General features: G+C 46.0%; 1 protein-coding gene and 3 non-coding genes across 4 annotated transcripts; 3 read left to right on the top strand and 1 right to left on the bottom strand.

Annotated features, from left to right (window-relative positions):
* The first annotated feature begins 2,682 nt into the window (after nucleotides 1-2,682).
* TRNAT-CGU (transfer RNA threonine (anticodon CGU)) lies at nucleotides 2,683-2,753 on the top strand. Its single transcript has one exon. It is a non-coding gene; the product is annotated as a tRNA-Thr (tRNA).
* Nucleotides 2,754-4,018: 1,265 nt separating this feature from the next.
* TRNAT-CGU (transfer RNA threonine (anticodon CGU)) lies at nucleotides 4,019-4,090 on the top strand. The gene has a single exon. It is a non-coding gene; the product is annotated as a tRNA-Thr (tRNA).
* A 208-nt stretch (nucleotides 4,091-4,298) lies between these two features.
* TRNAA-CGC (transfer RNA alanine (anticodon CGC)) lies at nucleotides 4,299-4,370 on the top strand. The gene has a single exon. It is a non-coding gene; the product is annotated as a tRNA-Ala (tRNA).
* Nucleotides 4,371-7,728: 3,358 nt separating this feature from the next.
* On the bottom strand, nucleotides 7,729-14,045 carry LOC149333671 (uncharacterized). The gene is made up of 3 exons (XM_089556099.1): nucleotides 13,828-14,045; nucleotides 10,455-10,502; nucleotides 7,729-8,187 (listed from the first exon to the last, which is right to left on the bottom strand). Exons 1-3 carry the CDS (start codon nucleotides 13,954-13,956, stop codon nucleotides 7,963-7,965), a joined length of 402 nt encoding a protein of 133 aa, XP_089412225.1. The 5' UTR covers nucleotides 13,957-14,045; the 3' UTR covers nucleotides 7,729-7,962.
* Between the last annotated feature and the right edge of the window lie 7,884 nt (nucleotides 14,046-21,929).

Genomic DNA, 21,929 nt, shown 5'->3' with positions numbered 1-21,929 from the left:
GGATGGGAAACACGGAAGCGTCAAAGTATTGTTACAAAGCCACAGCCCTGAAAACTTTAAGCTGAATAACTTGGAGCTTCAAGATGGATATCGCCAAAACGACTTCAGACACTCGTGTATTTTGCGGGCCCGTATGATGTGGCTTCTGTTAGTTCAAGATGGCTTAAAATGTTACCGCATAATAAAAAAACATAAAGCTAAACAAAAATATCCAAGCGGAATGCGCGCTCTTTCATAGCTTCAGGTACCGTACATGTGCTAAACAAGCTAGGTTAACATGCGTCTAACGCCAGTTGTCAGTCGATTTATTGGCTGGTCGTCGAAGAATCCTCAAATTCCTTGTTGGTATGGAAGTTTCATGCAAAAGGAGCAAAAACAAACAAAGGCATGTTAGATTGTGGTTCGCAACTACTTTCGATGGTTTTCATCAATACAGGTGATGTTTGAAAGCAAAAAAAAACTTGTTAGTAAATATGCAGAGACGTGAGCAAGAGCTATATAGCACCTAATGCAAACTACGCAACAGAAGAAGAAAATGTACAAAAGCAACAATTTCCAACACTCCGATTTCCAGAAAAGGAAAGAAATAGCAATCAGAAAACACGGGAAAGGCGCGATCGCAGGGCACGACGTAGGGAAGCGTAGGAATCGCTTAGCACGTGTCCGCACCCGCCTAATATTTCACGAGCGCAACGCATAATTCACAATTACGAGGCGACTGCTTCGTTTCTGCACGTTGCTAAAACTGCGCACAAATTCGGTTTAGCGAATGCACTTGCACTAAGCTATTACGTTTGTATCGCGATCGCCATGAAGCAGACGCCAGCTGCGCACTGCGGCAGTGAATTCCTAGAGCGAATGAAAAAAGTGATTTTTTCATTCCTAAAATTTAATCAAATGAAACGTATCTGATTTTTCTTGAAGGCGCATTTTGAGAATTTTTTGTTGAAGGCATCTCGGGTGTAATCAAAATGCTGTTGTCTTTATTGGAAGTTCTTAACATTTGTCGAACTTCTTTTTGTTTTTTTTTTCTATTTCGCTGTAGTGAATTGTACTGTTAATGTACTTATACCTCCCCCCACCCCCAAATCTTGCCTCTCAGGACGCTGTAGGTACCTTGAATAAATAAATAAATAAAGTCGAAAGTTTTCTTAAATAGCATAGCCAATTCTGGCAAACAGTATGGGAACTGCCTGACATGGCCCGTGATCGCAGTAATTTTAAGATGGCACTACCGACAATGGCAAAGAGTGGGAAAATTCTGGCTAACCTGGCCCATGATAGCCATGATTTTGTGGTGGCACAACCGACAATGGCAAAGAGTGGGGAAATTCTGTCTAAGCTGGCCTACGATAGCCAGATATTTGTAATGGCACAGCCAGTACTGGGAAAGCGATAGACAACCACGCCCATCATTGCATGCGGCAGTGAGTGGTGCAGCCATTATCGGAAACTCATTGGGAACTCTGGGCCTACTTAGGGCCATGCATTCCCAATGCTATTCGAATATTGGCCCGCTGTCATTTGCTCCCTGGGATTAGACAGGACAGGTCAAAAAGATACGGGAGAGAGCGGATAAGTGGAAAGGAATGACCTTGTGAATTTTTGCCAGAGCCACTGCTTCAACTTGTTCTTTATCAGCAGGCTCTTGTACGCAATGCAAGTGCTGCACTGTTCACGGTTAAGCATTCAAAAGCTACACCGAATTTTCGCCGTCTTCATATCGTCGTCTGAATGGGAGCGCTGCAGCCGCACCAACCTGTTCCGACGGGTACAAGAGGGAGGGCTCGGACAGGGCCATTTGTTTTTGCGGCAGTTGGTAAACCGTTCAGGCTGCGGCGCCTGCTTCTGGAGTACGTAGTCGGAACTCCTGAGGTTTACAGCAGGATGAGCGGTTTTTACCGGGAAATCGTAGCCAGTGTAAGGTTCCTTTCCGCGCGGTGTTCGAATGACTTTCTGTCGACTGTGAAACGCATGAAACAGTACCCTTCTTTGTGGGATGCAGTGTTCTCAGTGCCCTTGTAAAGGGCCTTGTACAGTGGAGGCCTAGGCAGAGACATTTTAAAGAGGGTGAAAAAAATTCAGGTGCCGCACGGGGTAAAAACCTTCTTTTTGAAGCTGCACACCGGAACCTTACCGGTTAAAAATTTTTTAGAGGAAACGGAATTGTTAATACTCTGGGGATCTCACTGTTTGTTTTGCAGAAAGCCGGAAACAATAAACCATGCATTTTTACACTGTTGGGAAGAGGTTTATTTTTGGGATGTATTGCAGCGAACCCTAAAGAAAAAAAATCCATTAGAACCGTCTAGCATCTGGTACTTATGTGTTGAAAATGAGGATGGGGTGCCTTTTGACTTAATAATGCTGATAGGCCTCCACTGTATACGGCGCTCCAGAATGGCAGGCTGTCATTATGACAGAGACGTAAGACCTGCCAGAATTTACTTTCTCGAAAGCATAGACTGCTTTCTGGCCGTTCAGAAAGTCGCTGTGGAGCCCCCGGAGTGGATCTCAAGACTAGAGCCGCTCTCTACTTTGCGTGAATTTTAATTTCACAAAGCCAGATTCATGCTGGCTGACCACGAGTTGCATGTACGCAGAGTTTATTGTGTTTTGTTGATTGTTTGTGTTGGCAAATTTTCTGTGTGAAAGCCAAGCAATAAAGGAGAGGGAACGGTGGCCACTATAGCTCAGTGGTAGAGCGCTGGTCTCGTAAACCAGCGGCGTGAGTTCGAACCTCACTCGTGGCTTCGCTTTTTTTTCTGGCCTATAGGAAGATGATAACTTTGTGTCACAGAATTAATCAGATCTGAACAGTGGCCGCTATAGCTCAGTTTTTTTTCTTTATTGCCTGGCTTTTGGAAAGAAAATTGGACAAAACAAACAATCAACAAAACAGAATAAACGCTATGTACATACGACTCGTGGTCAGCCAGCATGGATCTGGCTTCGTCTAATTAAAATTCAGGCATAGTACAGAGCGGCTCTGGTTTTGACAGCCACTCCGGAGGGTCCGGAGCGGCTTTCTGAATGGCCAGAAACATGTCCATATTTTCGCGAAAGTAAATCCTGGCAGGTCTTGCGTCTCGGTCACAATGGTAGCCTGCCATTCTGGAGCGCCATATACAGTGGAGGCCTGTCAGCATTATTAAGTCGACAGATTAGTACCGAATGCCGTACGGGTCTAGCGGAAATTCTTTCTTTATGGTTCACTGCAACACATCCCAAAAAGAAACCCCTTCCCAAAAGTGTAAAAAAACATGGTCTATTGTTTCCGGCTTCCTGCAACTCAAACAGTGAGATCCCCCGGGGAAAAATAATTCATTTCCCTCTAAAATTTTTTTAACCGGTAAGGTTCCGGTGTGCAGCTTAAAAAAGAAGGTTTTTGTTCCTGGCGGCACCTGCGTTTTTTTCACTCTCTTTAAAACATCTTTGCCTGGGCCTCTACTGTACAAGGCCCTGTACAAGGGCACGGGGAAAACTACATCGCACAAAGCACGGTACAGTTTCTTTCGTTTCACAGTAGACAGAAAGTCATTCGAAAACCGCGCGGAAAGAAACCTTACACTGGGAACGATTTCCCGGTAAAAACCGCTGACCCTACTGTAAACCTCAGCAGTTGCGACTACGCACTCGGGCGGCAGGCGCCGCAGCCTAACTTGGCATACGGTGCGCAAAAACGGGTCTCTTGTGTCCCGAAAAAACAAGAAACGATTCACCAGCTGCCGAAGAAAGAAATGGCCCAGTCCCAGCCCACCTTCCTGTACCCGTCTGAACAGGTTGGTCCGGCTGCAGCGCTCCCAGTCAGACGACCAGATGAAGACGGCAAAAATTCTGTGCAGCTTTTGAATCCTTAACCGTGAACAGTGCAACACCTGCATGACGTACAGTGGTAGAGCGCTGGTCTCATAAACCAGCGGTCGTGAGTACGAACCTCACTGGTGGCTCCGCTTTTGTTTTGACCTATAGGAAGATGATAACTGTGTGTGACAGAATTAATTGGACCTGAACAGTGGCCGCTATAGCTCAGTGGTAGAGCGCTGGTCTCGTAAACCAGCGGTCGTGAGTTCGAATCTCACTGGTGGCTTCGCTTTTGTTTTGGCCTATAGGAAGATGATAACTTTGTGTCACAGAATGTATCGGACCTGAACAGTGGCCGCTATAGCTCAGTGGTCGAGCGCTGGTCTCGTAAACCAGCGTTTATGAATTCGAACCTCACTGGTGGCTTCGCTTTCGTTTTGGCCTACAGTAAGAAGATAACTTTGTTTCACAGAATTAATCGGGCCTGAACAGTGGCCGCTATAGCTCAGGGGTGGAGCGCTGGTCTCGCAAACCAGCGGTCGTGAGTTCGGATCTCACTGGTGGCTTCGCTTTTCTTTTGGCCTATAGGAAGATGATACCTTTGTGTCACCGAATGTATCGGACCTGAACAGTGGCCGCTATAGCTCAGTGGTAGAGCGCTGGTATGAGTTCGAACCTGACTGGTGGCTTCCCTTTTTTTTGGCCTATAGGAAGATGATAGCTTTGTGTCGCAGTATTAATCGGCCCTGAACAGTGGCCGCTATAGCGCATTTCTCCTTCCGGCAGCAGAGCTGATCGGATCGCAGGGTCATGGGCTCCAACGGAGTGGCAACAGCGGCCTTAGAGGGCCGCGGAAGCAGGGCCGACGACTGCGAAGATGAGGATTGCCAAATCATTTTGCAGACACTGCCAACAGGACGTGTTGTGTTCAACACCGTTTTTCTTCACGGCGATGTGTGAGCGAGGCCGTTCCGGGTCGAGAATTTCCGTGACGCCCTGGCCGAGACCGGTAAGCTCCCCGACGTGGTCGCGTTGGGGGCCTACCAAATCAATCATGTGGGGGCCGTTACCCTGCGGAACACGGAGGCAGCAAAGAAGTTGCTCGCCTTTAATGCGCTGCAAGTCAAACGACGCCGCACCTTATCATCGACCCGGAAGACCAGCAGTTAAAGCTGCGGCTACACTGGATGCTTCACGGTGTGGCCGACGACAACATCCGGACGACATTCACGCCGTTTGGCAAAGTGACCGACGTTAAGCGTGAGTGGTGGCAGATACAAGGCGTCAATGACAAGAGCTCAACGACAAGAACTGTCCTACTGAAGTTGAAGCCCGGATTGAAAGTGGAACCCTGTCACACCAGGTACGCGTCGCCGGAGAGTTGGCTCTTGTCGTGGCGCCTGGGCGTCCAATGCACTGCTTGCGCTGCCATGGTACGGGCCACGTTCAGCGTGAATGCAGGGTTCCCCGCTGTACGAGATGTCGGCTGTACGGCCACGCGGAAAACGAGTGTGTCGGCACTTACGCGGTGACTACAGGCTGTGCGTCGAAAGACAACTCTGTGGAACTTCTGATGGATATAGTCGAGGCCAAAAAATCTACGAAAGGCATTAAGGCACCCGAAAAGAAAGCAGGCTCGACGGGCTCTTCGGGACCCTCCAGCAGCGGTGCCGGACGCAAACTTGAAGGGACAGAATCTTCTAGAAAGGCGATGGAGGCGTCGAGTGATGGAGTAAGCGTGCCGGCGCTCCAAGAAACCGAGCCAGCGCTCCAAGAAACCGAGCCAGCGCTCCAAGAAACCGAGCCAGCGCTCCAAGAAATCGAGCCAGCGACTGTGACCAAGGAGAACCTTGACCAGAGCGGAGCCCACACAACCAGCGTCTCTGCCCCATCGAAGCGGCCACACGCCCAGACCGGAACCGAAGGAGACAAGGCGGAAGCCCCCAGCGTCGAAGAGCCACCGGAAAAAACGACCCAAGGACGGCGGTCCTCCATCCGGCCACGACCTAATGTGTCGACGGAGAGAAGAGCCCTCGACAAGTCGCCCCCGCAGCCAGGCCTGTTACTAGCACCGCATGGCTCCTGTGTCAAAGAAGGGTAAGCACCATGTTCCCGGCCTCCTTTTGCTGCGTGAAATTGGCTCATGCGTTCCCCATGAAAGTCGGTACTCTTAATGTAAGGGGACTGGCAAGTAAGAAGAAGCAGAGCCAGGTGTACCGCCTTTTAACAGAGCATGACATTGACGTTCTGGCAGTGCAGGAAACGAAATTTGACGGGGAAGAAGAGGCCGGGAGCATGGTGCGAGGTTTCACGTGTAGATTTTTTGCAGTAGTAGCCCACGCTGTAGGCACGTCTGCGGGTTGTGTCATCTTTGTAAAGAATGTACCAGAACTTGAGGTTCAGGCATATACGACGTGTCCGTCGGGTCGATTTGTTTTGGTTGACTTTCTGTACGAGAAAACATATTGGCGCATCATTTGCGTGTACGCCCCAAACGCGGTGGAAGAGAGGACAGTCTTTTTCCCAAACGTACGAAAGTACTTCAGTTGTGAGAAATTCCGGATCGTCATGGGTGACTTTAATTGCGTCCTGAGAGGCTGTGACAAAACCAGTGCACGGGCGTTTAGGGACAGAAGCACTGAGGTACTCTCAGAAATTATAGGCACGTGCAACCTCGATTATGTGGCCGAATGTTTAGAAGGCGCGCGTTGTGTGAGGTTCACACATTTTGAACAGTCAAGCCATGCAGGGCCAGATCGCATTTACGTGTCGCCGAATGTTATTTCAAAATGCAGCAGCTAAAATGTTTCGTTTGGTTTCATTGCGGTTTAACGTCCCGAAGTGACTCAGGCTATCAATGACGCCGCAGTGAAGCGCACCGGCAATTTCGACTAGCTGGGGTTCTTTAACGTGCACTGACATCGCACAGTACACGGGCGTCTAGAATTTCGCCTCCATCGAAATTCAGCTGCTGCGGCCGGGATCGAACCCGCGTCTGTTGGGCCAGCAGCCGAGCGCCGTAACCACTGAGCCACCACGGCGGGGCTGTAGCTAGAATGTAGTACCGGTATCACTTTCGGATCATTGTTTAGTGCAGTGTGGGATAGGGACAAAGAAACGAGAAAATCAGTTTTCTTAGTAGGTGTGGAAATTAAATAATAAACTAATTACAGACGACAACTTTAGCAGGAAAGTGAAAGAAGAAATCAGTAAATTAAAGCCGAACGGGGAACTGAAAGTATGGCAGCAGTGGGAACTTTGCAAACAACATCAAAATAGCAGCAATTGAAAGGTAAAGCTGTATTCGACAAGAGGACAAGCGTGAGGAGGACAATTTAAAATCTTTACTGGCTAGACTTCTCGAAAAAGAAAGCGAGGATCCTGGCGAATGGATGGACGACATTAGAAAAATAAAACACAAGATTGAACTCTTCCGAGAAGAACGCTATCGTGGCGCAGTTGTGCGGGCTAGGGCGCAAGGTATAGCTGTCGGGGAGACACCTTCAAAACGAGCGCCAGGAATAGAAAAAACGCATGCTCAACGAAACCACATCGAAAGGATTGATTGGAACGGGGCGTTATCTGGAGAAAGCGGGCGTATCCAGAAGGCATTTCTTGAATATTATCAGGCGTTGTTTGCAAAGCGAGAAGTGGACGTGAGCGCATTCAAGTAAAAGTTTCGTGGTGCTTTGCCGCGATTAGATGATGAAGAGAAAGAAAGGCTGCCCTATTGAAAATATTGAGCGTGAATTCTGCGTGCCTATCTTTGCGTGTTTATTGCCACGCAAAATGCGACGATTGAACGGGGTCGCAGAACGCGAGACATATTTCACATAATTTGCGCAAGCTGAGCAAGCTCGCAAACGCGAGACATCTCTCACGTAAGTGCGCAAGCCGCGTAGGGCTCGTACAGCAGGAGACATCCTCGCGTAATATGCGCAAGCCGGGTGAGGCTTCCAGAATGTCCGAGAGCCAAGGGTGAGTCCCAGAATGTTCAAGAGCCGAGTCTGGCTCACAGAGCACTAGACAGTGTCTAATGGAGTTACCATCATGATGCCGATAATACCTTGCATGGCTGCAAGGCTCCTACATCACTGCTCAACACGGTACGCTAATGTACTGCATTAAGGCCTCCTCATCTGTCTGTCACTGCCTCATTCAGCATGCATGTTGTGAGATAACAAGCTTTGCAGAAACGGTGCTTCGTGGGATGGTTCTCATGTGTGTAGCATGCTTGCAAAAGGACATAGATAAGGTCACCTTAACTGGCTTTATTAATGCCACATCCCTCATGATGGGTGCCACACAGTGGCTAAACAATTTCTTCAGTTTCTCCAAGTCCAGCAGGTTGGCGTCTTGATACAGGTTCTCACTATGCAGCACCTGCAAAAAGGTAGGAGTATATGCAAAAAAATTCAGTTAATCTGTTTTCTGGAAATTCCAGAAAAGGGCACAAGTACTTCTTCCATTAATGAACTAATGATGATTTCGAAAAGTTTCAGGTTTGAAATACAGACACTGGAAAACCCGACTCAAGCACGCAGACTGCTCAGCATCAAACCTGCACAAAATCTAATAACCGTGTCACACAGGCATTTTGAAGGCTTTCAAAAGGCTATTAACTCAGTGGCACTTGAATACAGCTAAATGGGCATTTCCAATAGCCACTGAGTCCCTAGAACAGTGTGGACATCTATTAAGATTTTGAAGGCTTTTCAGTGGTAGAAATTTGCACTCAGACATGGAGCACTCGCAACTATACACGAAGGAATAAAATCAAAGCAATTTAATCGCTCAAAGAATACTCAACATGAAATGTACAACTTATTTCACTAAAAAAAAAAGAAGGCTAGCCACAAAACACTGCAGCAAGCATATTATCACTGTTGCCAATAGCACAAAAACAATGAATACCACCTTTTCAAAACTGTGTGAGCGCTACAACAGCTTCCCAGCAAAATTATCAACTGTGACAGTGGCGCCACAGCAGCTTGGTGCCAGATGATGAAATATCTCTACGGCGATCAAGTATTCTGTGTAGCAGTGGCATAACTCCCGAGTTGAAGTGCAAATCTCGAAGCTCAATCTCCCACCTCAACTGTTATCTTTAAATACATATTTAAATTCATTGGAGCGTGCTGCAGAAGTAGGTGGTCAGATCATTCGAGAGGATACCTACAAGCTATCTCAGGAGACGAAAGATCTGATGAAGAAACGCCAAAGCATGAGGACGTCTAACTTCAGAGATAGAATAGAACTAGGAGATCTATCGAAGTTATTTATAAGTGCAAGGTAGCCAACATAAGAAAGTTTAACATGGAGAAAACCTAGCATGCTCTAAAGCATGGAGGTAGCCTAAAATCAGTGAAGAGAAAACTAATCACAGGTAAAAACCAGATGTATGCGCTAAAAGACAAAGAGGGCAATGTCATAAGCATTATGGATAAGATAGTTAAAGTAGCCGAAGAGTTCTGCACAAATCTCTACAGTAGTGAATGTAATCAGAATGTTACGGAGAGAGGCAGTAGAGCATAGCAATGGGACATCACGCCAGTAACGAGGGAGGAAGTAAAGAAAGCCTCAGGAGCAATGCAAAGGGGCAAAGCAGCTGGTGAGGATCAGGTAACAGCAGATTTGTTGAAGGACGGAGGAGAGATTGTGCTAGAGAAACTAGCCACCCTGTACACGCTTGCCTCGTGACCACGAGCGTATCAGGAGCTTGGAAGAATGCGAACATTATTTTAATTCATAAGAAGATGTCAAGGACTTGAAGATTTACAGACCGATCAGCTTACTATCGATTGCCTACAAGGTATTTACTAAGGTAATCACTAATAGAGTCAGGACAACCTTCGAATTCAATCAACCAAATGATCAGGCAGGCTTTCGTAAAGGATACTCAACAAGAGACCACATTCATGCAATCAATCAGGTGATAGAGAAATGGGCAGAATATAACCAACCCCAATATATAGCCTTCATTGACTACCAGACAGCAATTGACTCGGTGGAACCACAGCTGCCATGCAGGCATTGTGGAATCAGGGTGTAGAAGAGTGTTATGTGAAAATATTGGAAGATATTTATAACGACTGCACAGCTACCATAGTTCTCCATAAGGTCAGCAATAAAATTCCTCTATATTCCGAGTTTTCTAACACCACCATCATTTTTTTGGCACCGTGACCATATCATACAAGAATGTGAGACCTATTGCATACCTAAAGAAAATATGTGTGTAAGCCAAGCATCAGCCGTTGTATGCAATAAGAAGTCTAAGTGAAAAAGATTCGATGTAAATTAGAGAAAGCCTTGCCATTTTTGTACTTCTGCTTCTATGACTGCTTGCTGGATTTTTTTCTTTAGTTGGAAGCATTCTTCCATCCCTTATCTCTATACACTATTCCTCTGCCAAATGACTGAGTAACCCAAATAGCAATTCCTAAGTAGGGAGGGGGCCTTCCACAGTGACCACACAGGGGCCTTCAAGTTCTTGCAGCAATCAAAACATCCCTTTGTAACACTGGCCTTGAATGCACCACTATACTTTTGTGGCAGGCCAAATAATTATACAATTTATGTTTTAAAACCACACAGAAATCCACAACTGCCATTATGAAAACAACCTAGGAATGTAACCATAAGCGTACCTGGCCAGCATGATCAGCATGGAAAGGCGCCCAGCTTGTGTGCAGCTCCTAAAATGAAAGCAAATTCACATGATTAATTGCAATTTCCACAGAGACATTCTTGAAAAATCATGTTTTTGCACCACTCAGCCTCAAGCCTGCCTTCTTGCTCCTGCAGCAATGAGGCAAATCTGAGCACAGCTTGGGGTGAGCTGGTGGTATCACATTACGCACCTGACACTACATGCATCAATCCATTTGTATGATTGAATTTCAGAATGGCGAAAAAGACACACACACAGGAAAAAATGGTGGGTGGATGAGATTAAGAAGTTTGTGGGGATACAGTGGCCGCAAGTGGCAAAGGACAGGGTTAATTGGAGAGACATGGGAGAGGCATTTGCCCTACAGTGGGTGTAGTCAGGCTACCGCTGCTGCTGCTGCTGCTGCTGCTGATGATGATGATCACAGCCTGAGCACACCTACAAAGTAAAACTGTGATCTCGACCCAGCAGCACTTTACTGTGTTCAAAGAGAACAGGTGCAATTGAATTACTGAATTACCTTGTTATTATAATTAAAAAGTACAGGGCTCTAAGGACTTCCTAATTTACATCGAAACGAATGGGTTACAGTGAACTTTCACGGATTACACTAACAGGCACTGAAAATCCAACACAGCTGCCCAAGAGAATATAGGCAGCCGCGCTAGCCTTCTTTTGCGCTATGCTACCTGATACCAGATTAAAATTCCAGAGCAATTTACTCATACTCTAGCACTGGGATACGTTATGCCCCAGACTGATGCAGCTGTCTTACTAAAGGCAGAGAAGCTTTCAGTGTGGGTCATGTGTGCTGTGGCGTGAACACATGCACAGCATCGCCTGCTACCATTCAAGTCCTCTGTGTACACAAATGCAGGTGCAATAGAAAACCCACATCACAAATTTGGCTAGTCTGGTAGGCCAAGCATGGGCCAGCTGATAGCACGAAGCAGCAGGTGCGACACATACCATCATCATCAGCCTGACTAGGCCCACTGCAGGGCAAAGGACTCACCCATGTCTCCACATTAACCCTGTCCTTTGCTAGGTGTGGCCACCATATCCCCGCAAACTTCTTAATCTCATCCGCCCATCTAACTTTCTGCCGCCCCCTGCTACGCTTGACTTCTCTTGGAATCCACTCCATTACCCTTAAGGACCAGCGGTTATGTTGTCTTCCCATTACAAGCCCCGCCCAGGCCCGTTTCTTCCTCTTAATTTCAAGTAGCATGTTATTAACCCGCGTTTGTTCCCTCACCCACTCCGCCCCCTTTTGGTCTCTTAATGTTAGACTTATCATTTTTCTTTCCATAGCTCACTTTGCTGTCCTTATCGTTTGGCACGTGTTTTTTTCTTTGTAATAAGGCATAAAGTATTATACACGGATTACCACATGGCATCCTCCTATGACCGCTAAATAATTTATAATCAAATTTCTTTCTCCTGCTGTATTTGTTTCGGTTTCAACAGCTGAATGATGGCTGTGACGTCAAAGCGAGGTTATTGGTCACGTGAGGCATGAAAAACTGCAATACAATTGGTACTTCTGGCTCTTAAGGAATGCTGGCGTCAGCGCTGTAGCGAATTAAAATGACGAAGCAGCGATTATAAGTGCAGTTTTCCCACGCCTCACATGACCTATAACCTCTCTTTGATGTCATAGCCATAGTCAAATTGTTCACCGAAACAGGATGGCAGAAAAAGTTGATTATAAATTATTTAGCGGTCTCACGCGAATACCAGATGGTGATTCATACATAGTAGTGTCTTCCGCACCATTATAGAGAAAAAAACATGCCACCAAGATTAGGTGTCTATACTCTTTTAAGCTGAACTCTCTTCATTAGCCTCCAAGTTTCTGTCCCAAAAGTGAGAAACATGCAGGCTAAAGAAAAGATTTCAGCTTAAGTACCAAAGTGGCTCTAATTACACGATGAAGCGGAAAAACTCTCGACACTTGAACAGAGAACAAATAGGAATTCCAACAAAATTTTAGATTCTTGTAAGGCTATCAAGCATTTCTGAATATTGTAAACTGCACTTTCACACATACAGTACGCATGTATGCCAAGCTCACATTCAGTAGCTCTGTTTTCCGGCTGTAATTATCACGGTCTGAGCTCAGTTACAGATTTAAAACCAGCCAAAAGATGCAACACAGGAAAAGAGAAGAAAACAGGTTGGACTATCAATTGAATTTTTTGTGAAGGAAAAGAAGGCTCGCATGAAGATGCGCCACACATGACCCACACCAGCGAAAGGCAGGACAACAAATAACTGTCACTGATATACAAGCACGTCATCTAAAAGAGAAAATTCTTTCCGTTGAAGATTGACTAATGGCTTCGCTACTCATACAGCCGTTGCCTTGGTTATATGCATCAAATACCTTACAGATTTGTTTACCACTTCTATACACCACTGAAGTGTCACAGAAATCAGGCGTACACACTGATGGGTCATCTTATGATTTACACTCACGACATTGGCACTGTAGTGCCAGATTAGAAGCTGCCTTCTCCCTAACAAGTTAGTGCTCACTCAGGAACACATTAAAGACACCTGCACATATCCCTGAAGTAGTTTCTTCCACAAGCTAGCGGAATGTGATAAACCACTTCCTGCAAGTCCTGAACCTAGTTTTATGGGATACCATACTGCTATCCCGGTTTTAACAGCAGCGCAAAGGCCATCAACACAATGATTGGCGCAAAAATTACATTTAAAAATTTTCCCGCCACTCGATTTGAACTCATGAAGTCTACACAAAGGACTCCATGATAACCGTTCTGAGGTGAATGGCAGTTCAGCCTAGCCTCTGGAATCTGTGCCAAAAAAAAACCGGAGTCAGCGCATCGCAATTTACTTCCGAAATCAGCCGGTGCTGATGAAAATTGTATGTTTTGCTTTCTCTGGCTTATAAAGCTCCACTTTCAGAAAAAGTGTCGTCTTTGTGGTTAGGATGCGGAACTTCATCATCACAGGTCAACTTCAGCTTGCCATCAGTGTCCCTTTAATACCTCAAAGTTGAACAATAGCTCCATTCATAGAGGAGGGCTGTGCACAAATTTCGACTACCAAAGATTCTTTAACATGCACTGACATTGCATAACACACGAGCAAATATGCATTTCGCCTTGTCGAAACGAAGCCACCACAATTCAATCCCGCGTCTTTGGGTTCAGTAGCCGAACACCAATGCAGTAGGCCACAGCAGCAGGTGAAAAACAAAAGAGAACCCTTAATAGGCAACCTAACTTGCGAAAATCAACATAACGAGGGGTCACACAAGTAGCAGTGGACTAGGAAAATAAAAGCTACTTGTGTCGGAAGATGTCTTCAGTGCTTACCTCAAAAGCCTGCTTGCTTGCTGGGCATCCTAGCACCAAGTGAAAGGCTGGCACAGCCATACTGGAGAGCTTGGAAGAGGCATTGCTGGTAAAGCTATGTGGAGATTGCTGCAAGGTAAAAAGACACATTTAACAGCAGCACAGTGCAAAAAATGGACTAGAATCAAGCATGTAAGGCAAAGTGCAAGGCACAAAAAGGAGCCGGTCGCAGAATGGAACACAACTGTTTAACCACATTTCGAAGTGGGCCAGGCAACAAAAAATTCATAACCACGGCAGTCATTCACAAGCTAGCCTCAGACGAGACATCACTTGCATATCGATATCCAGCATCGTTTCTACAATACATGCCACCATTCAAAAGAACAGACCACAGCAGAACGATATTTTCAGTAGAAGGCTGGTTTGCTTCAAATTCTGCATGCGTCCCTCAATTTGAAATCTGGCATGATTAGCACTGATTTCACATTCTCACAGGTATGATGAATTAATAGTGCCAATTGCAGAAAAACCACACTTTTTCCTTTAACATCAAATAAGATATTGGAGAGGTACCTCAGCATATTTAAGTCAAAGTCAGATTTATTTGCGCCATTGGTTATAATCATGAAACAATCAAGTTTATTCTTCGTACCTATTAAAGGCTCAATTACCCTTAAATTTCACTGCAACTTCGGGATTTAGGGCAAATGGAGCTAGGGCACCTGTGTGCATTTTGCAGTTGTTTGTACCATTTCAGCTCCGAGCCAAAGTATGAAAAAGCGAATGCCAAAATAGAGGCGGAAAACTTCAGAGCAATTTGTTTTTATCTCACCGTTCTGCTATTCAAGGCTCGACTATAAGTACGAACGCAGCTGGATCATATGCAGCTTCGTACCTTAAATACACAATTTATAAAAGTACAAGTGAAATACAAGTGAAAGAGGAGGAAGCTCAATCCTAACGCATACAGCTGAATCGCAGTCTACGTAGTTAAACTGCTCGAGCGCTGTTACTTCAATTACAGCGTAACATGCGGCGAGAATGTAAAGCCCGGGCCGAAGATCTATTGGTGGGCACATATTCCATTCTCGGCGAGAGATGAATGGCAGTACGGCGGCAGTACGGCGCCGATATCGTGCACCCCGCGATCGGATCAGCTGTGCATATTTGCATGGCATACTGACCATGACCGTGTGACCACTGACACTACACGCGCATTCATGCCCGTGTGCCGCCAGCAAACAACCTTTCAGCGCTGCGTGCTGCCGCGATAGGCACTGCGTCTTCGCGTCTCTGTACTAGCTGTGTTGACGTGGCCAGTTGTGCGCAAAGGCTTTGAAATAATGAACAGGTTCGAAGAAAATTAACTTACCCCCAAGGTGCGAGATGTCACCCGGGTAGTGGTCTCCCACCAGCTGCTGCGCCATGGAGGAAATGAGCCCCACCGTCAGCATAGCGTTTCCAGTGAAGGCGCGCAAAGGACGACGCGCTATCCGTCGAGCCCGCTGAGCCCGCTATAAACACAGGTTTACTCTGCACCTTACCACGTTTTCGTACATCGCACCAGCGAATTTCACTGCTGTCGGCACATCACATATCGGAAGAGTGACAAATGCTCATTCCAGCGATGGTTCATGCCCTCGGCACCACAAAGGACCACGACAAACGTAGTAACGCTGACCGCCATGCTGTCCCTCCCCAGACGCTGCGTTCGTTGGCTAGCGCTTCGGCCAGTTCCGGCTTCCTTCGGCCCGTTTAGAAAGGCATCGCCTCCAGGCATTCCTCCAGGTCGTCTCTTTCGGGCTCTATGCTTTTGGGCAGTGCGATAGCAAAGGACTAAAACCAAATGAAACTTTCGTTACAAAAATAATTAAGTTCTTGTGCACATATTAGCATTAAAAACTTGAGGAATTTGTGACGCATGGACGCATTAATATGCGTGTCGGTACATTCGTGCGTGCGTGCGTGCGTGCGTGAGTGGGCATGGTCTAGCGCGTCAAATCCAAAGCCTATCCGACATGCTGCATGGTTTCTGAGATCACCGCCGTGAGCTTCGCTTGTTTTCTTGTGCTGCTGCTGGGCGGTCTTGCGCGCCGCTGTTACTGTGCTGGAATCGCAAAAGAAGAAGGATTACCGGTGTGTGCTGCCGGTGGGCGCGCTCTCATCCAAGAGTGGTAGCAGCTCCCAATTAAGCGATCCGTCGGGGCATATGTGTTATGGATGTCTGGTCGACAACGATAATGAGGTCAGCAGTGCGGTGCCGTCGTTTGATGAGTCGAACCTTTCGGCCTATTGCACTGCTAACTTCGTTGCAAAAATGCCTGGCTCATAAGCAGCGACAGTGGCCATTGTTTCTGTGGTGTGTTTCGATTACAAGACGGCGCCCTTCTACAGTGTGGCTTCCTTGGAAACTTATTCGGCGGTGTGCCTGCAACGCCTATCGCTGTCAGCTCAAACTGACCGCCTGCGAGCGCTGCCTTCTTTTGCGATGTGAACGGTGACGGGACACTTACTGCCTGTGGCCGGAGCTTATAGCAAAAGCGAAGAGTGTTTTGTGTGAAGGTTTGACGAAGTGCGTGTGTCAGCTGGACCCTTAGCAAGTCATACGAGATGCGACATGCAAAAGTGGTCCACCAGTCGCTTCAGCAGAAAGGAGTGCGGATGTTTTTTACGTTACTTCAATCGAGAACTGCCCATGCAAATATTTCAACTCGTCTCTTGCCTAAACAGCATAGTAAAGAAGCTAAAGCAACAAAACTGCTGTTTCCATGCTGTATATTGATTCCGCACTCGTGCTAGAGGTGGGAAATATGTAGCAGTTATTGGCGGAGTTACAGCCTATGAAGCACGTGCAGCTTCATGTAATTGCAGGTTAGGATATGCGCCTTACATGGTATTGACTTTGTAACCAGACATAGCCATCTGTCAACTAAAAGAAATGTTCTTGCTATAGGATTCTGCAGCATTATGTATGCTTCTGGACACTGAATACCGGGTGCGTCACCTCTCTTGAAAGCACTCACATTTGTGTACTTATCAGTACGTTTGAGATGAGAAAATTTTATCAGCTTCTTTTCTTTATTTTATAATTAGCTACACAGCATGTCGCAAAAAAAAATGTTTTAAGGAAAAGTATTTCAGTTTAGAGTAGAACAGTTCAACAAAGTTGTTTTGGGCATTCTGGTAACTTCAAGATGGTATCTGATGGTTGCATACAGACGCGCAAGTCAAACCTCAAAGGGCATCAAACTTAACAGTACCCCTGAGCTTATCCTTTCGTGCTTTTTATGTGTGTGTAGATCGCCTGGGGAAGTTCAGTATTGGATGTTGGATTTCATAGTTCTGCCACAACTTTTATCTTCCTTTCTACACATGAAACATGACTGAACTTGATTACATTCCCCAAGCAAATACCTGACGCCTTACAAGCGTTCCTTACTGTGCACAGTTGTCCCAGTGCATTATAACCACTCATGTGCAGCACACTGTTGTGTTGCTCTTGGTCTCCGAATGTGCTCTCAGCAATATGATGGAATCATAGTCCATCCAGATGGTCTTTGTGGTAGTGCAAATTTCAAAACAGATTGAAGAAGAATGAAGAGTGTGATACTTCGTCATGCATCATGCAATGCTGGTGCTAATCAGGCAACATGTGTGGTATATATACTTCGCACATTTGAGATTCATTGGATTTGTTCTGGAGCCATACTGGGAATTAATTAATCGATCTGTGATTTGCCACTGAAATTGAAAGAGGGCACTAATTTCTGAACTTTTGACACCAACTGTGAATTCAAAACTGTCTTTTCGTGTAGGCTTACATGGCCTTTTTACGTGTATGTAAATTTATGCTAATGACTTTGGAAATTGCTTTGGAAATGGTTTTGGAAATTGCCTCGTAACATTCCTGTTACAGCTCACAATTCGCTTTCTGCACGTCATGTTTGATTGAACCTGATTATATCCCCAAGCTTGTTTGTTGCACCTAACAAACACTGTTGCCCTTTCAGAGTTATTCCATTGATTGACTCCTTTCGAGTGCAAGCAACAGATGGTTGTGTTGCTTCTGATTTCGAAATATGGCTGTCTGCATGACGGGCAACAACATAAGTGCTCTGGATGGCTTTCATCATGCATCTATAAGATATCTGTAACTTTCAGAATTGGTTAAAGGAAGAACTGAAGGATGCTGTAAGAGTCATTAGCAGCTTGTTTTTTACATTATTTTACAATGAACTTGCAATGTTGACAAGTTCTTGCTCAGTGTGCATGTTGTCATGTACAGGTCCCTGCAGTATCGAAGGGAACCATTTTGCACTAAAAGATAATTTTTTGGTTATTTGTTTGCTGAAGTTGAAAATGATTAATGGGTACTTACGCCAAGACGAAAATTATAAAACAGCAAAACGTGAGCTTATTGCTCATTATTGAGAAGTAATCATTAACTGAATGCTCGAACTTTGTTTGCTTTCACCCTAAATGGGCCTTTACAGTCTCGACAAGTTGCTACTAAGCAAGCAAACGCACACATGGCCACACGCAGCCTCACTGAGCTTGCTCAGTATGCACATAAGCACGCACAGCTTCGGCAAGCCCCTCTCAGCACGCAGATGTCCACGTACAGAGAGTTCTCCACGAGAGTCCACGATTTTTTACACGCAAAGAGTGTGCGTGAACGTCTATCAGCTCACAGTACGCGCATATGTACACACAGGACGCACAGAATGCGTACAGGTAACGCACAATTTCTGCGCATTCGTGTGCAAAATGAACGTGATCGTACAAAAATCACTGTTCTCGTGCAAACTCACGCAGAGTTTTTTCAATAGGGTGGAGCTGTTGATAACTGCGTCAAAGATCGAACAAGCGATAGAGAATTTGAACCAGTTAAAATCTTCTGGACCTGATGGGTTAAGCACCGCTTTTTACAAAGCATATACACACGAAATAGTGGCAGTACTGACAGCAGTTTTTAACGAAGCCTACAAAGCAAATGAATTGCCCCCGTCTGATGGTAAATTCATACAGTGTTAATTCCTAAATCCGATGAAGAAGAAAAGTTACAACAGCTCACAGCATATCGTCCTATCGCGCTCGCAAACGTAGATCACAAGGTTTTCATGAATATTTTAGCCCATAGACTACAGTCAGTAATTAAAAATACAGTCTGTCTCCACCAGACGTGTGGGATGAAGGGACGCTCTATTGTATCCAATATTTATAGAGCGAGGTGTGTGTTGGAATGCTGTGATAACACAAGTAGCTGTGTAGCCATCCTTCAGCTAGATCTTGAGAAGGCATTTGATTGTGTATGGCACGAAATCCGGTTCTGCATACTCGACCATGTAAATGTAGGGTCCATTATTTGCGAGGGAGTGGCCTTGGCGTACCGGTGCTGCAGGCCAAGATTAATAGTAAATAAGAGTTTGGGGGCCCCCATTAGCCTGCAGCGTTCGGTGCGGCAGGGTTGTCCCCTCAGCCCACTTCTATTATGCATTTACATTGAAGCGCTGTGTTTGAATATCATGCGAAGTGAAACAATTCGCTGCTTGCAGCTACGAGCGGCAGACGTTAAGCTGCTGGCCTATGCGCACGATGTCGCGGTGTTCACAGTGAATCGGGAAGGTGTAAGCGAGGCCGTGGCATGCGTAAAAGAATTCATCAAGGTCACCGGCAGTAAAGCGAATTGGTCACATTCCCTGGGGCTTTGGCACGGAGAATGGCCAACGAAGCCCGACAATTTTGCAAACGTGTCCTGGGTGACGACCCCAGTGAAGTACTTGGCGTCCCACTAGACGGCTATCGCGATAGCGAATTGTACTGGAGAGCACAGACGCAAGCCACGCGTGAAAAGGTGGAGAGGTGGAAAGGGCGACATCTTTCAATTTTCGCCAGGGCCACAGTGTGCAGTCTCTTTTTTATGTCTAGGCTGTGGTACGTTATGCAAGTGTTGGATTCTGCAAGGATGAACGTACAAAGACTACACCCGATCTTTGCCGTTTTTGAGTGGGCTGCGGACTGGGAACGCTGCAGCCGGACCGATTTGTTTTGGCGGGTGAAGGACGGTGGCCTGAGTCTGGGACACTTATTTCTGCGGCAGATTGTAAGCAGTTTTTTTTTTTGCGCGTGATGTAAGCGATCCGTTCTTGCGCACTATGTGCCAATTAAGGCTCATAATTGCACTGCCGGAATTTGTTGTCTCAACCGAAGGTTTCTCGGGACGTATTTTTGGTTACTTTAGAGAGGCTGTCCCGAGTGTTCGATTCCTGTCTGCTCGATTTTCGTATGAATATTTATCATCTGTTAGCAGGAAGAAGTTGTATAAGGATTTGGTTTGGTTTGGTTTATGGGGTTTAACGTCCCAAAGTGACTCCGGCTATGAGAGACGCCGTAGTGAAGGGCTCCAGAAATTTCGACCACCTGGGGCTCTTTAACGTGCACTGACATCGCACAGTTCACGGGCCTCTGGAATTTCGCCTCCAAAGAAATTCAACCGCCGCGGCCGGGATCAAGCCCGCGTCTAGTATAAGGATTTGTGCGTTGTAGTTTTTCCATAACCTATGTACAGGGCCTTATACTACGAAGTCCTGGGACGCGACGTACTTAAGGCAACACTTTTTGTGGGGCTAGTTGGTAATACATGCTTCTGAAGGAACCAGCGCGAAAAACACAACGGACAAGAAAAAGGCGGAACACGACGGACAGGAGCGCTCATGTCAGCGCTCCTGTCCGTCGTGTTCCGCCTTTTTCTTGTCCGTTGTGTTTTTCGCGCTGGTTCCTTCAGAAGCATGTACTTAAGGCGATGCAGGTGCAGCCAGGTGCAAAAACTTTTTAAACTTACATACCGGAACACTACCAGTAAAGGAATTTTTGGAGAGGAAGCATTTATTTCTTCCTTAGGAATCACATTGTTTATTCTGTAAGCAACCAGAAACAATGGACCACGTTTTTTTGCACTGTTGGAAGGGGGTATACGAGGGGGTACCCAAAAGAAACCGGACTTATTTTTGCTTGAACTTATTTGTTCACATTTTAAGCACAGACCTTCAATCTCCTTCAAAGTATTCCCCACTTGCAATGATACGCAAGTCAAATCTTTCATTCCATTTTTCAAAACATTGTTTAAATTCAACTTTTGTGATGCTTGACAGTGCCTCCGTCGTTTTTTTTCTTCACCTCAGCAACATCAGCGAAACGCTTTCCATTCACCTATTTTTTCATTCTAGGAAACAAAGAAAGTAGGACGGGGCAAGGTCGGGAGAGTATGAGGGTTGAGAAATAGGGGTCATGCCATTTTTGGTCCAAAATTTACCTAGAGACAGGGCTGTCTGAGCAGGGGCATTGCCATGATGGAAAAACCAGTCACCCGACCGCCACAAATCAGGCCGCTTCCACCGCACACTGTTGTCCAATCTTTCCAAAACATCCTAGTAGAAAGCTTCGTTAACTGTCTGACCCTGCGGAGCAAATTCTCAATGGACGACTCCTCTCACGTCGAAAAAACAAATCAGCATTGTTTTGAGGTTTGGTTTTACCTGACGAACTTTTTGAGGCGAGGTGAATTTGAAGTTTTCCATTGGCATGATTATTGCTTTGATTCAGGATTGGATTCAGGAACACTTGAGTTGTCCCCATAGCATCTTCCTTGTACGTCTTTTTTAATATTTCAAGAGTTTCCTTTCAACTTTCTCCGAGCAAAAATCAGAATTTCACCGGCGCACGCTGTTCACGAATATCAGCCATTGCAAAAACGACAGTCACACAAAACAGTCGTCACTCTAAAACTCTGCCTAAACTAGTCTGACCTCCTTCAACGACGGCACTCGGTTTACTGACTCTGGAGTGTTCGTTCTATGCGCTCCTAGTGGCAAAACGCGGTACCACAGAAGCTTTGCCGACCAAAAAATTTAGTCCGGTTTCTTTTGGGTACCCCCTCGTACTTTTGAGACATGTTACAAAGGACCTTAAAAAAGGAATTTTCGCTGGACTTTCATGGTATTCGGTACTTGCCTGTAGACAGTGAGGATGGGGCACCATCCCACCTTATTATGCTAATGGGCCTCCACTGCATTTGGTGCTCCAGAATGGCAGGATATCATAACGATCGTGATGCACGGCGA

The sequence above is a fragment of the Amblyomma mixtum genome, chromosome 8, assembly GCF_055824585.1.
Source record: "Amblyomma mixtum isolate Tamu chromosome 8, ASM5582458v1, whole genome shotgun sequence".
In the NCBI taxonomy this organism is placed as follows: domain Eukaryota; kingdom Metazoa; phylum Arthropoda; class Arachnida; order Ixodida; family Ixodidae; genus Amblyomma; species Amblyomma mixtum.
The sequence above is the reverse complement of the archived record's forward strand: the minus strand, read 5'-3'. Positions and strand labels throughout refer to the sequence as shown.

Coding starts and splice junctions, on each gene's coding strand:
- LOC149333671 (XM_089556099.1), bottom strand. CDS start 13,956: ATGTGTCTTTTTACCTTGCAGCAATCTCCACATAGCTTTACCAGCAAT. Junction 10,503..13,827: donor CAAGCAAGCAGGCTTTTGAG/GTAAGCACTGAA, acceptor CTTTCATTTTAG/GAGCTGCACACAAGCTGGGC. Junction 8,188..10,454: donor ATGCTGATCATGCTGGCCAG/GTACGCTTATGG, acceptor ACCTTTTTGCAG/GTGCTGCATAGTGAGAACCT.